Here is a 15,413-nt window from a genome sequence, read left to right as displayed (position 1 = left end):
CACCCTCCTTGGGGATGGTTGTCTTGCCTGGACCTCGCTGCTAAAGGTTCTGTAAGGTGCCTTTGGAAAAATAAGCCATACTGTAGCAGGAGCAAATAGAGAATGAAGTGTTCAGGAGATTCAAACAAAACCAGAAACTAACCCTTTGCCTTTTCCCTTTCCTCATCCTGAGCACCTCAGGTTGACATCACTCTAGGAATAAGGGAGAACACTCCTGCTCAAACACCAATATCCTCAACACAGGGCGGGGTGGTGGGGAGGCTTATAGAACATGACCGGCTGAGGAAATTGCTTTTTGAATAAATGCTTCCATCTCTGCAGTTTGCTTCATCACAAACCTCCCATATAGAGGGCTTTTCATTTCTTGGTGAGCATGTTTCTAGAAACAGAAGGCCTGAGGCAATCAAACTGATAGACGTCTCTAGTCCCTGTGACTTGGTTAATTTTCTGCGTTCTTGCACTCAGTCGTGTCTGACTCTTCGCAACCCCGTAGACTGTAGCCCGCCAGCAGCTCCTCTGTCCATGGGATTCTCCAGGCCAGAATACTGGAGTGGGTGGCCATTTCCTTCTCACAAAAAAACCAGGGAAGCACGCACAGCACGGAGCCTGGGGTGAGGCCTTGGTGATTATTTACTGCAAACCGTGCCCACTGGGAGCCAACTCCTCCCAGGAGGAGGCCCCTCCGGGTGGATCCTGACCCCAGCTCAGAGGCTGATCTCTGTCTGCGACTTTGGCTTTCTTTTGGACTGCTTTATCACCCATGCTTGCAACAGGGTTAAAGGAGTATTTCCAGAAATTTAGAGTCTTTCAGTCTGTCTAAGCTGATGATTCTCAAATGTAGTGACCCCTGTAGCAACCCCCATGCTCCATTGCAGCCCCATCACTGAGTCCTACTTCAGTGGCCTGATGTCACATTGTCAGGAAGCTCTAGACGGGCGGCCAGCTGCGATTCAGCGTGACAGATCCGGGTCAGCCACCCCTTCTCAGATGCCCACCTGGGGTTAGCCTCACTGCTCCTTCCCCTGACAGGAAGTGATCCCACTGATGCTTTCATCGAAATCAACTCTGCATAGGGCCTGGAGCCAGAGTTGCTTTTTGCTGGGCTGTTCCTAACAAGCTTCTGATGGAAACCTGCAAAGTGCAATGTCTTGCCAAGTAAAGTGGCGGTGTGACGGTAGGTGGGTGTGCACTCTCGCAAACCAGAACAGCCTGTCTTGGTTAGTGCAGGTTGAGCGGGCGCGAGGGGTGCTGTGAAGACCACTCACAGTTTAGCCGGTTGATGGCATCCCATCCCCAGTGTGATGCAGGCAGTCTCATTTGCTGCTTTGGCAATCAGCTTGCCAACGTGATACTTTAATGTATAATTGGATAAGCAATTGGATTCTGTTATAGTACAGTGGTTTGGCATAATTATTTTCCACTGCTGTGATTTTCTAGTTCATAAATACTTTGGGGGGTTACAAATTCTTAACCGTCAACACTCTATACACCTTAAAGTAGGATGCCATTAATTAATGTAATAGCTTATTTCAGCATTTTGGCCCCATTGGCAGCACTTAAGCAACTTTTGCTTTTACTCAAGCACGTTAACACTCAAGTCAAAGCTCCAGCAACTAATCAGATGACGAATGCTCCATCGATTACTAGAATTTCTCTCCGGAAAGAACAAAGACCTGGGCTTTGAAACTCGGCAGTGAACAGAGGGAATCAGAGGTAATGTGGTTGCAGTTATCTAGCGTGTAGTCCACAGTTACAGGATCCCTCCCATTAAGAGAAAAAAGGGATGAAATTAACATAGTTTTGCACAAGTAGATATCTGAAGGATCTCAGGGTTCTAAGTGGCAGTAAGAGTTTGGTGACACAAGACCGATTTTTTTTTTTTTTTTTTTGCCTCAAATGAAAGCAAGAGGTGATTCATTGGACACCAAGAAAGCCCAGAGCGATGACAGTCTACTCAGTAACCAGCACTGGTTATTCAGTGTCTGCGCACTGACTGTATGTGTATGAGAGCTACAGAGAGAGTGAAACAGCATCCAGATCTGCACTGTCCCCTGGCGCCCGTCTGGATGGGGAGGGAAGCGTTCTTGGAGACCTCAGGGAGTGTATGCTTAGAGAGAGATGTGCAGAAACAGAGTGATGTTCACACTGGTTCTGAGCAGCCGTGAGCAGGGGAGCCAGGATCAATGTGTGCCTCACAGAGTGCCCAGAGGAAGGAAGCACCAGAGGGAAACGTCAGTGTCCACATGCAGGGAGAGGCCGAGCACGCGCACTGCACACGCCGCCTCCTCACCGCTTCCTCCAGGCTCCCGCCCTCCCTCCTCTGGCTGCTGCACAAGAGCTTGTCTCCCTCTACAGCCCCAGCCAGGCTACTCTCGATGAAAAGGTACTCTGGTGCTTTTACTTCTCTGCTTCTACACCTTTAATATCTTCTCATCAATTTCCCGGTGGCACAGATGGTAAGCAGTCCACCTGCATTGCAGGAGACCGGGGTTGGATCCCTGGGTCAGGAAGATCCCCTGGAGAAGGAAATGGCAACCCACTTCAGTATTCTCTCCTGGAGAACTCCATGGACAGAGGAGCCTGGCAGGCTACAGTCCATGGCGTTGCAAAGAATCGGACAGGACTGAGTGACTGGTATCACACCAAAAATAAAATCCACGCGCCCCCCCCCCCAGCCATTCCCACCAGCTGTAAATGACCAGCTATCTCCTGCACTCAATCTTCTAGCCAGTTACCCAAATGCCAAGCTTCCTTTTCCCTCAAGGCTTTTTCCCTTGAGGCTCTGCACTTGCTGTCTGCCCAGCCTCTTGCTTCATGGACGTCTAATCATTGCTCATGTCACAGCTGAAGTGTCACCTCTGCGTGAGACCTTGCTCCAAACCCCCTGCCCAAAGCTCCAGCACCCCTGCACATCACTGTGCTCTGATTCTCCTCAGACCTCTCATACTACAACATCATTTTGACTTCTAGGCATCTATCATTTTTTAAGAAACGCATTCGGATGCCTTCTGTGCATCTCAGTAGACACAGCCACCTCATGTGTCCAGTTTATGTTCTCAAAGGCCCAGGCTTCATGATTTTGGGCACGTCTCCCACCTCGGGACCATCTCCCGAGGTCAGTGCCATGGTTTATGGCATATTTCCCTCGTTTTTACCTAAGACATTGTCTAAATCAACACATTCGTAACGTAAATTTACTTTAAAGGAAAATTTGAGATGACATCATAAATGGGAGACAAGCCTCAAATAAGTAAGATCCGCACAAAGCAGTCTTGTATTCTAGCTAGAGTCTGGATGGCACCTCTCATTCTGGTAGAAGTCACACTGCTACCATCTTCAGGGCAGGCTGGTACCGACAGAAACTTAGATTACTCGGCAGACAGAAGGGGTTAGGAACGGAGCATCCATCTCGGTAGGGCTTCCCAGGTGGCGCTAAGTGGAAAATGCCAGAGATGTGAGAGACGTGAGTTCGATCCCTGGGTTGGGAAGATCCCCTGGAGAAGGGAATGGCAACTACTCCAGGATTCTTGCCTGGGAAATCCCATGGACAGAGGAGCCTGGTGGGCTACAGTCCATGGGGTCACACAGAGTCGGACACAACGAAAGCAACCTAGCATGCACGCGCACACACACATCTGTCTTGATAGGATACCAACCTGTGTGCAGCTCTGAACTGCAGGACTGGAGGCCGTTTTCTGGGCCACTGGGCTGTGGGTCCCATCTTTTAACAATGGAATGCTAAGGCCTCACAAAATGGCAACTGAGTGCATGATCTCTCAACCGCTTTGACAGATGGGTGAGCATGGCTAAGATGCCAAGGCAGGATTTGTCAGGAAGTAAAGAGCAGTGCAAGTGGATGGGGAAGCAGGCAATGGGCACAAGTTACAAGAGAGCTGGCCAATGCCTCCTGCATTTTCTGAAGCTATTCCCATTCCCCAAAGCAACTTTGTCCTTAAAATCCCATCACCATCTTTGAAGCCAGGGCAAATCCTGCTTTTTTAGAGTCGACTGTAGACCCTACCCCAGTAAGAATTACTCTCTCCTTCATATGTCCTGAGAGCACTATGGGAGAGCTTCTGGTCCAGTGTTTATACCATACTGACTTGGACTAAGTGATGTGTGTATGAATCTCTCTGCCCTGTTGGGTGGCAAGACTCCAGCAGGCAAAGATTTTTGTCTCCTGCATCTTTATAACTTTCATAAGACCTAGAACAGTGCCTGGAATATATCATGTGGTCAAGAAATGCTTGTTGTCTAACCTGAAAGCAGTAATAGAGAATCAGATCTAAAAAATAAACAAAGATTTACTTCCCACTGAAATTATTTTCCTTGCAAGGTTTATATAAATATAAACACCTGTCTAAACAGAACCACCAACCATAAGAAATGATTTCTCTGCTCTTTATATTGTTTGATAAAACAACCAGGAAAGATACTAATGAATTTTAGAACACCACCCAAGTTTGTATTCAGCCACTGGCTTCTTTAAGGAGTGGTTTTAAATTATTTGCTCTGTGAAGACTCTTCTGCATTCTACTACAGATTAGTTCTAAATTCTGAGAAAACATTTAAATTATTGTGAATCATTCCTCCCACTGTATTCCATTACGGACCTATAAAGATGTCAATAGTCAAGGCAGTTTGAGCATTACATCAGGGAATTAATCACTGCCCCTCACGCCTCATGAGAACACACTTAAAGGACAGGAAGCAGCCCAGTGTCAAAGTTGACACATATCTGCACTTCAATCAGAAATCCTGTTAACACTACCTTCTCCAGAAATCATTTCAGGCAGATAAAGCAGGATGACTGCAGATACTTTTTTTTTTCCTTGAACCTCTCTTCAAGTTGTATAGAAATAGAATTCACTTCACAGAGCCCTCACAGACTCCCCTCTGTAGAATGTGAATAAAGACTTTGGTTCAAGTTTCTGCAAACTTTGTACCTTTGGCATGAGCCTTCCTCCAAAGAACCATGCTTCTGAAAGAAGTTTCAAGTCTCGCTGTTGCATAAAGATAAGGGAAGGCATAGGTGTTACAGGAGCCTAGGTCCTGAGGGTATTGTATTCATCATTTGATGCTGTGGCCCCGTCGCAGAGGGGCAAGAGGGGGAACTCTAGGACACTGAATCCAAGACGCTGTATTTGAAAGAAGTTAATTCAAACTGTTATTTTATGTACTAATAAGAAAAAAAAAAAAAAAACACTGCCAATGAAATATGTCAGACCATTGATGGTAGGGCATGCTGTGATTTCAGAGATGTTAAAATGTGAACCATGCATCTGAGAACAGATGAACTTTGCCATTTAAACAGTGCTGGTAATTTCCTCTGCATTTCATGCAAAAATAATAATAAGCCCCAGAGTGCATAAAATGCTAGGCTTGAATCTGACCTTCCCTCGGACAGTCTTCTCTATCTTTTCCAGGATTCACAGCTAGGCAGTATAGGGAACAACTGAAATAAAACCAAGCATTTCCTATTCCAAGTGTACCTTTCCAAGGGGTCTCTGAGACCCTGAGTTGCCAGATAAAATACATGAGCTGCCAGATAAAATACAGGATGTCCAGTTAAATTTGAATTTCAGATAAACTCTGAGTATATTTTAGTATAAGTATGTCCCAAATAATGCATGAGCTATACTAAAAACGAATTATCTGGATGCCCTGTACTTTTATTTGCTGAATCTGGCATCTATCTTCCCAGGGTAATTGTGACTGCATTTGACCTTCTCCACATGCTTTCACTCCAGGGTCTTAACCTTTACCAGTCAGGAGCCGCCATTAATACTTCATTCGCTTCTTACAACCACTCTGAGAGGAAGGGGTTATTGCTGGTATTTCACAACTGAAGGGGCTGAATTTCCTCCTCAGACCTGAATGTCTCATTAGATGAGTTGGTTCAGTTTTAATTCTGATGATGACTGCTAATCCTTTCACACAGTAGTTAAGGTTTAAAAGATCAAGGTCCCTGGAAAACCATGAAGATAGTAAAGGTACTCTTATGCATAGAGACAACCTCTGGGGGTTGATCACTGGTCATTGTCAGGGGACAGTGTATCCAGCCCATAACAACAACAACTATAATGATAGTAGCAGCAGCCGCAAACACCCAACACCCCTCACTATGTGTCATGCACATCAGCATGAAGACCTCTTCCCTACTTTTACGGAGGGGGAAGCTGAGGCAGAGAGAGGTTAGAGAGCTCGCACTTCTCATTGTTCATGTCTGGGCCTAAGCTCATCTTCTTGGAAAGCCCTTGCTGGATGTTCCTTAGGGTAATCACCACTCCCTGCTGCCACCATTGCTCTTTATTCTAACAGTCTGTTTCTTTCCTTGTGAAACTAAGTCACTTCTCAGAAGCCTTTCAGGCTAGGTGAGCCCCTCCCAGCACTGTTCTCAGGTGGTAATGCCCATCTAATCCGTAAGTAACTATTTGGTGTTTGCCTTCCTCACCTGGGTGGTGCATGAGGGCAGCAGAGGAGTCTGGGTAGGTGCATTCATGCGAGGGCTGTGCCCTGGGATTGCAAGGATACCATAAGTATCTGGTGGATGAATAAATAGTCACTGCCTTTCCCTATGGACAGTCTGAGGTAATCTGGAAAGTTCTTCTGAAGTGAAACCCCTCCATTAAAGCTCATAGGTACATGCATGCTCAGTCATGTCTGACTTTTTGCAACCCCATGGACTATAACCCACCGGGCTCCTCTGTCCATGGGATTCTCCAGGGGTTGCCATCCCCTCCTCCACCACTGAAGGTCACTTGAGGCAAATAGTGCCTTTGGATGAGGCGCTGTTTAGAGTCATGATTCGGGCTTATCTGTTAGTTAGCTAGGCAGTGGTTTCCATCCAGCAGGCAGCTGGGCTGCTTGGGGAAACAGAACCTTACTCTGACCCATAGCACGATTCATTTCTAAGTCACCCAGGCAGCTCTTCCAGGACATGAGGCTTGCCCACCAGGCCTCTCCCAGGCTCCCTATTCCTGCAGACTCTACATGCATTCAAAAGCTCCCACACCAGACCAGCATCCTGATGTTGCTGGGAAAAGAGCCTTGTGGCTCAGACAATCCTTGGATAGAGAAAAAGGGCAGTTCCAGGGCAGAGTTTGCCAAGGAAAGCCGCCATACTGTTGAGTCACAAGCAATGGGCTTAAAGCCCAATGTATAATATTCTTTCTGTAATATATATGGGTTCTATCTGTGCACACAAACTTCTCCCAAACACACTGTTTCTTGACTGCAAGTGCACCTGAGAATTGCCTGAGAGGTTTGAAAACAGTCCCCACCGCCAGGCTGCCCCCTTAGACCAATTAAACCTGAACCCCTGGGGCAGAGCCACCATCTGTAGTTTTTAAAGTTCTCTCTGTGATTCCTGTGGGCAGCCAGGGTTGAGCATGGCTGTTCTGAAGAAAGCCACATGCTTCCATCAGGGACTTTTAGAACTAGAAACCCCTAGGTTTTAAAAACCATATACCATAGAGCTTTGCAAATACCATTAGTTTTTGTTTTACTTATTTCCTATTTCCCATAAACAACTTCTAAGCATTGGCATGATGCTGCCATCTGGGAGGCATATGACAATAACAGACGGTAGCCTGATAACCAAGGAGGCATTACTGTTTGCAGGCTCTAAATTATTTGGATTCATCTGGTGCGATCTGCCTTGATGAGGCCACTTAATGCTTGATTTCTCCGTCTTCCGACGGCAGTACCAGAAGTGGGGAGGCCATATTTTCTGGGCTTTGCATTGTTCTCTGTCATCCTACTGAAATAGTTACAAGATGGATTTATAACAGACCTAAAGCTAGTATCAAAATGAAAATTAGTTCTTGAGGAGAAAAATAGCAATCCCGTTTGACTCGCCTGTAGCCATTGCGTCATCTCTGCCTCTGCAAGGAAGGCAATGACTTCTTAATGTGGTTTTCTTCCACTAAGGGAAATTAAATCTATGTGGCAAAGTGTAAAACCAGCGTTCTGGCAGCCAGATATGGAGCAGAAGATCCATGACCCTCATAAACATTCGTGGCTGGGGTATATGCTAATGAACCTCATTTAGGCTCAAACTTACCCCACCAGCATCTAGGTCCCCTCACTGTTTTTCCTTCTGTATCAAAGTTGGCTCTGAAACAATGGGGACATTTCTCCATTTGCTGCAAGTTGCTGGGGTGGGGGTCTCTGGGTTAGGGTGGGAGTGACTGGGGTCTTAGATTGCAAACTCCACTATTTTAATTGTGCATCTTGCCCGAGTCGGTGAGATTCTTTGTCAGAGGATCTAACCTCTGGGTCATGGTACCTGGGGGGCAGGAGCTGCGGAACTGTTGGCTCTTTGGTGGCGCTACACTTCCTCAGGAGAGATTTTAAAAAGGCAAAAACTGTGGGGAACACCCTCCAGCACGACTGCTCCTAGCTGGGTGATCTCTGATAGGTGACTGAACTTCCTCAGAGTTCAGTTTCTTCCTTGGTCAGGAGGAGTCAGCATCACTGACTCAATGCACATGAGTTTGAGCAAGCTCCAGGAGCTGATGATGGACAGGGAAGCCTGGCGTGCTGCAGTCCATGGCGTCGCAAAGAGTCAGACACGACTGAGTGACTGAACTGAACTGAAGGAGCGAGGTAGAGCCTGCCTCTTGTATTGGCTATTGTAAGAATGATGTGAAATGATGCACGAGGAAATAATACATGAAGAGGAAGAAGCAGCCCTTCGCATCATAAATACGAGCCATCATTGGTGCTGTTAAATAGCTGGCCCCAGTCTCCTCAGATGACTTACCATGAAATACCGCATTGTGCCTCCTGTGGAGAAATGTATACCCTCAGCATTTTACAGTGTCTACAGCTACAGACAGGAATAACAAATTTAGTTAATAAAACTAAACTGCATAGGAGATTAAGGGGGAATTGAGCTCTTCTAATGAAGAACATTCTGACAGCATCCCCCCTCTCTCTCTCTGATATAACTGAAATTTTATTCACTCACTATGTAAACCTGAGACATACACAAAATATATATTTTTTAATAAATATGGGTATATGAAGAGGATTTTAAAAGGGTTCTTTTGACTAAGACCGAGTGTTTTTTGATACTTCCTTGTTTAATTCCTTTCCTCGGTGTTTGTTTGTTTGTTTTTTTTTTTTTTAACCATTTGCAGGTTTGAATCCTCTTTTAATGTACATACTCTTATTTCTTCAGAATTCCCAGCTGACTCACTGGTAAAGAATCTAGGAAGAACCTCTGAGGTAGGAAATGGCAACCCACTCTAGCACTCTTGCCTGGAGAATCCAGTGGACAGAGGACTCTGGTGGGCTGCAGTCCGTGGGTGGCAAGAGAGTCAGACACAACTTAGCGACTACACAGCAGCAGCAACTCTTCTTTCTTACTCATTATGCGTGGCCCTTCTATTATCATCATCAATCAGCCTGGGCCATTTTGGTTCAGTGAGCAAAACTGCTCAGAGCTCATGTAAGAGAGGCGAAGCTGAAGAGAACGTAGGTTAACCACAGACGAGCTCGGGAAATGATCGTGGGAAGGTGGCCAACACAGTGTCTTCAGGGGCTGGGAAGTAAAAAGAACGGATGATGCTGGTCGAGCATAGCTTTAGAAGGTGGTGGGGGTTTTGGTAAATGGCAGGATGCCCCCCAGTCTGTGACCGCCGCTCCCAACCTCAGTGGATCATTACAAGGCTGTGAGCCGCCCCCAGTGTAGCCTAACCTAGTTATTGCGTTGCAGGAGTTAGAAATGTGGATTTTTACACAAAACCCTTCCCCATTTTCGGATTTCGGCTAGTAGTTGTGCTTAGTCCCTCAGTCGTGTCCGACTCTTTGTGACCACATGGACTGTAGCCCGCCAGGCTCCTCTGTCCGTGGGATTCTCCAGGCAAGAATACTGGAGTGGGTTGCCGTGCCCTTCTCCAGAGGATCTTCCCAACCCAGGGATCGAACCTGGGTCTCCTGCATTGCAGGGGGACTCTTAGCCAAGTCATACAATGAAAAGATATGTGCCCCACCCGCTGATTTGGAAATGCTCTTCTGATGCCCCACAATAATTGTTCCAAAGGAAGATCCCACAGGAGTCTTTTTTTTTTTTTTTTTTTCCTCTCTCCAAAGCTCGAGAAACACGACAGAGAGGATAAAGACTCCCCAGCCTTGTGGCGGTCAGAGGAGGAAATGGCGGCTGAGGCTGCAGCGCTGAGGGGCTACTTTCAGTGACGCAGGTAAGACTGCAGTTTACTTCCACTTCGCGCAGACCCTCCTGGCGCCTCCCCGGGAAAGGGGGCTCACTGCCCAGCACGGGTAGGGGGCGGGGAAGCAGCCCCGCCTACTCCCTATGGCACCAGTGGAGTGCCGGAGGCGGAGGACTCTGACCCTGGAAGCACTTATTCCAACCTTGGGGCCTCACTTCCACACCACCTCTCTATACGTCTCCCCTCTGTTCCTGTCCTTCCTGCCCAGGCCCTTGTCCCCTCTGTCCTCTCCAATCTAGTCTCTGCAAAGCAACTGGAGATAGTCTCTAAGGCAAACCTCTTAAAAACACTAAGAATTAAACTACCATATGACTCAGCCATCCCACTACAGGGCATAAGAGGGTGGGACAAATTGAGAGAGTAGCATTGAAGTATATACATTCCCATGTGTAAATAGATAGCTACTGAGAAGTTGCTGTATAACAGGTGCTCTGTGACAATCTAGAGCAGTGGGAGAGAGGCTCAAGAGGGAAGGGACCATATGTATACCTATGACTAATTCATGTTGATGCATGGCAGAAACCATCACAATATTGTAAAGCAATTATTCCCCAATTAAGAAAACAATAAAAAGTCCAAACCCTCCCAGGAAGTCACACTGCCCTTAGGCTCCAGTCTCAGATTTCTGTTTCAAGCTTGCAGGTTAGAGCTCACAACCAGCTCAGCCATGGTCAGGTAGGCTCTGCTTTCACTGAGTCTCCTCTGGAGGCTTGCAAGGTAAAGAATCCGCCTGCAATGCGGGAGACCTGGATTCGACCCCTGGAGGAGAGCATGGCAACCCACTCCCGTATTCTGGCCTGGAGAATCTCATGGATAGAGGAGCCTCGCAGGCTACAGCCATGGGGTCGCAAAGACACGACTGATGGACATTACTGAGAGACTAAGCGCACACACACCTCTCGTGGCAGCTGTTTGGTAAATTATCTTTCTGTTTCCCTTCAGCTTTGGCTGTCAGGAAGATCAGGCCACAGGGAAAGAGAATTACCTCTTCACATTAATGATGTTTAACTACTGAGAGAGCACAGATTTGAGACTGATAGAAAGCGATAGCTAATCTCCTTTTCATGTTTGTATGCAATGTTAAGGAGTTGAGGCATCTTCTGAAAGGTATCAATATTAATAAACAGTATTTGGGACCTACTTTGAGTAAAAGAATTACTCATTACCTAAAATTCAAATTAAACTGGGTCTTTTATCTGACAACCTTGTTAATAAATCTCTGCAGGGATTATGGACCCCAAATAAAGAGCCTCTTCTCTACACTATTTTTCTGTTTTAGAACTGTCTGCTTCATCTGGTCTTGTGTAAATGTGTTTATATTATAAGCAGCTGAAGTAGATCAGGTACAAATTAAAAATGCAATTAGTGAACAAATATTGGTAGCAATTGCACTATATAAAATTCTATCAAGCACTTAATGAGCATGGTTTTTAGCTACAAAACATTGGTTGTGGTATTAAGTTTTCATTTGGAGATGTAAAGTCTGTTTTAGTTAGTTTAAAATAAATGTGCATTTTCTGGTCTTTCTCCCTGCCACCCTCTTTTTAATATTCTAATTCCTTCAGTTCAGTTCAGTCACTCAGTTGTGTCCGACTCTTTGCGACCCCATGAATCGCAGCATGCCAGGCCTCCTTGTCCATCACCATCTCCCGGAGTTCACTCAGACTCACGTCCATCGAGTCCGTGATGCCATCCAGCCATCTCATCCTGGGTCGTCCCCTTCTCCTCCTGCCCCCAATCCCTCCCAGCATCAGTGTCTTTTCCAATGTGTCAACTCTTCGCATCAGGTGGAAAGTACTCTAATTCCTTAGAGACCCAGTATCAAACACCCACCCCCTCACACCCCCAGGGATTGCTCACATTGCTGCTGCCTCTGGCCTTGTCAGCTCTGCGCCCAATTGCCTGAAGGGATATAGCATGGTGGGAGCAGAAGCTGACTTTTTAAAATTTTATTTATTTTAATTGGAGGATAATCACTTTACAATATTGTGATGGTTTTTGCCATGCATCAATATAAATTGATATTTTATTTTTAACCTTTTCCACTGCTGTTCACCTTCTCATTTCTCTATTTCTTCCGTTCTCTCCCCACCTTAGGACCAAGCTAGTTTACCTAAGAACACAGGCCTATAGGCATGACTACAGACATCTTTCTATTCCTCTTCTGCAAGTTCTGTGTCCTCTTCAAATGGTGTCACCACTGTCTAGGCTGAGTTTGTTTGGTTCCCCCCCCCCACCTTTCTGGCTTTCTTATATAACAGGCACTTCTAGGGCAAGGTAGGAACACTGCAGGCTCTTCCTGAGGCTTGCTCAGTTGTAGGATTCTGTCTTACAGTGTGTTTTCTAGACTGTTTAAGAGAATTTAAACTTCATACCTGAGTTTCTGGAATGCTTTGCTTTGTCAGCTTTTGCTTCTGTCTTGCCTTGGGGCCTTATATCGCCTGTCTTCCAGGTAAATCAACTTGCCTTGTAAGTCTTTTCAGAAAGATATTCCCTTTAACTTGTTATACTAACTATTGCCAGAGAGCCTGTGGGCTTCTGAATGAACTCACAGTAATCTCTTTCTTTAAGGATGTTGGCTACAGACCAAACAAATCACCTTCAGTTTTCCTAGCAGCCAGATGTGGGAAGTAGAAATGGGAGGGAAGCCAAAGAGCCCAGGATGAGTAACTTGGAGGTGAGGGATTAAACGCAGGCCTAAGATTTCACCACCTGGAGAAGGGAATGGCAAACCACTTCCATATTCTTGCCTCGAGAACCCCATGAACAGTATGAAAAAGCAAAAAGATATGACACCAGAAGGTGAGCTCCCTGGCTTGGGAGGTGACCAGTATGCTACTGGGAAAAAGCAGAGCGACAGAGGGTGAGATGGTTTGGATGGCATCATGGACTCAATGGACATGAGTTTGAGCAAGCTCCGGGAGATAGTGATGGACAGGGAGGCCTGGCGTGCTGCAGTTCATGTGGTCGCAAAGAGTCAGACATGACTGAGTGAGTGAACAGCAACACAGATTTTGCCAAGGGCATCACCTCCTATATAGTATGAGAGAGAGACCGGGTATAGTTCTCTTTAGAGACAAAGGGGAAAGGAAACGTTCCTTTCAGGAAACCTGATTGTGGGGTTGGTTAACCCGGTTCTTTGATATCCACTCACCTCCCTTTTCAAAATGCATCAACGCACCAAATGTTTCTACAGTGTTAAGGGGTTCATGGAACTTTCTGAAGTTGGTTAATAAATAGGGCTGTCCTGCAAGACATGGACATACCTAGACTTCACACAGTATCTGAAATCCAGATATCCTTGGCCTCTCCAGGCCTTCCTGAGTATTCCCTCATCAGCAAGTCAATGTTGGGCAGAGCCAGTCTGAAGACCCCGGTGCTGCTCACTCTGCACGACCGCACACTTCACGGCACATAGGGAGGCAGGGACGGCAGGGCTCAGCTCCGAAACGGATGATTACCACCACCATTACTGAGACTTGATAGACAACGCAGGTTCTCTTATTATCCCTCCTTGCAGGTGATGACAAGACTCAGTGATGCTAAGTGCTGTTGCGAGGTAAATGGCTAGTAAGCGGTGGAGCTCAGATTTGCACCCAGACAGCCCCACCTCCAAGGGCTTTCCCTTCATCTCTTACTGTTCACCTTGCGTAGAAGAGCCTGTGGCTCCAGTCAGCACTGCCACCCTCCCCCAGCTCTCCTGCATCTTCCAAGGTGTGTCTTCAGCCTCTTCCCCTGGTCTGCTGGCCTCCCTGGTTCCTCTGTGAGGGCGTCCCTCCCCTGCTGGACTTTCTTACCATTCCCGTCAATCCCACCCACTCGGGTACCTGCCTCCATGGTCACGCTGCAGCCAGGCCACAGGAACCCTAGTGGGCTGAACTTGCTTCAGCCCTAGTTGGCTGAACCAACTACTTCACTCTGCTTGAAAGGTGTTCCACACTGACTCCTGCCTGGGCTGTCTGCCCTCTTTTCTCCACCATTTGACCACCTGCCTAAGTCATGGGACCTTGGGCATGTAAGTGTCTCACCAATTTCATTTCTTCCCACCTTGGCATGCTTTCTTCAATCTTTGTGTACCACTTACTATTTACCTGATTCACTTTTAAAAATTCAGTTTATCTTAAACTTTCAATCTTAGCCACAAGAGAAATGAATATTACTTATTACTTATCATTAGAAGTTAAGCATAAATATAAAAGAGAAATAGTGCTGATGAATTCCATCTCTGCACAACTGCTTGCCTGGAGCTACCAGACTGAGGTTCTTTCTCTTCTTTGTTAAGCTGAGAGGCTGGTCATCCTTAGGGTGGCACCAAACCAAGACTCCCCATTTGCCCTAGTCAAAAGGATTTAAAAGAGAATTACCTACAGAGGGGTTTCATGTACATCAGCTAAAATGATCTTAGACCAGTGATGTCCCTCTTGGGAAAACAGCACTAGAGGTCAGAGTCCAAACCTGGACAAAGCTGACTCTAGACCTGTTCCTACCCCTGAGCTAGTGCTTCCTGAGTCTCTCATCCAGCATGGGCAGGAGACAAGTGCATGGGGGAAGCCAGAGTGAGCTTCCCTGGGGAGGAGAAGTGGAGGACTCCAGGCAGGAAGCCCTGCTCCACACCCCACGGCCCCCACGGGCACCCTCAGTCTGTGGGCCGACTGGATCTGTTTGTTTGCCACTCATCTGCCTTAGTGGCCAGCATCCTGCAGAGCGGCGTGTGCAGCCTTCTGCTTGGAGATGCCCCAGCTAGGAAATGGGACTGTGACAGGCAACCAGCCTCTACGTAGTGTCTGGTGTGGGAAAACCTAGCAACCCCTCAGTAAGTAACCAACCCTGTTCTGCAGCTTCCTTACGCGTAGGCCCGGATTAATCCTCAGCCTGACCACCACACAGCCACAGAGACAAACATTCCCAAACTAGAAACTGTGTCCTCTGCCTCTTGAAACCGCCACAGTGCCAACATGGGCTTAGTTGTGCAGAAGACTTTTCCTGATCTTTCCATATAACCCTGAGGGATGCCTTGGTGTTTTGGCCACTCTGAATCCTTGGCTGAGCAGAAGAGTGGCTGTGAGTTGGCAGTTGCTTAAGCAATAGTACAAAGCAGATGCTGCCTTCAGCACTCAGAGGAAGAGCCAGCAACAGCCTAGGGGTTGTGGATGAAGCCGTGGTGGTCTCACCGTC

The 15,413-nt window shown here is 46.8% G+C and overlaps 1 protein-coding gene across 1 annotated transcript in view; it reads left to right on the top strand.

The window, feature by feature from the left end:
* FHIT (fragile histidine triad diadenosine triphosphatase) overlaps window positions 1-15,413 on the top strand; it is a 1,533,474-nt gene that overhangs the window by 1,492,595 nt on the left and 25,466 nt on the right. Inside the window, exon 8 of the mRNA XM_040246531.1 lies at window positions 10,102-10,208. Within this exon, the coding sequence (XP_040102465.1) occupies window positions 10,102-10,203 (102 nt within the window). The 3' untranslated portion in view covers window positions 10,204-10,208. The remainder of the gene's footprint in view (window positions 1-10,101; window positions 10,209-15,413) is intronic.

This window comes from Oryx dammah, unplaced genomic scaffold (genome assembly GCF_014754425.2).
Source record: "Oryx dammah isolate SB20612 unplaced genomic scaffold, SCBI_Odam_1.1 HiC_scaffold_9, whole genome shotgun sequence".
Classification (NCBI taxonomy): Eukaryota; Metazoa; Chordata; class Mammalia; order Artiodactyla; family Bovidae; genus Oryx; species Oryx dammah.
The sequence above is the reverse complement of the archived record's forward strand: the minus strand, read 5'-3'. Positions and strand labels throughout refer to the sequence as shown.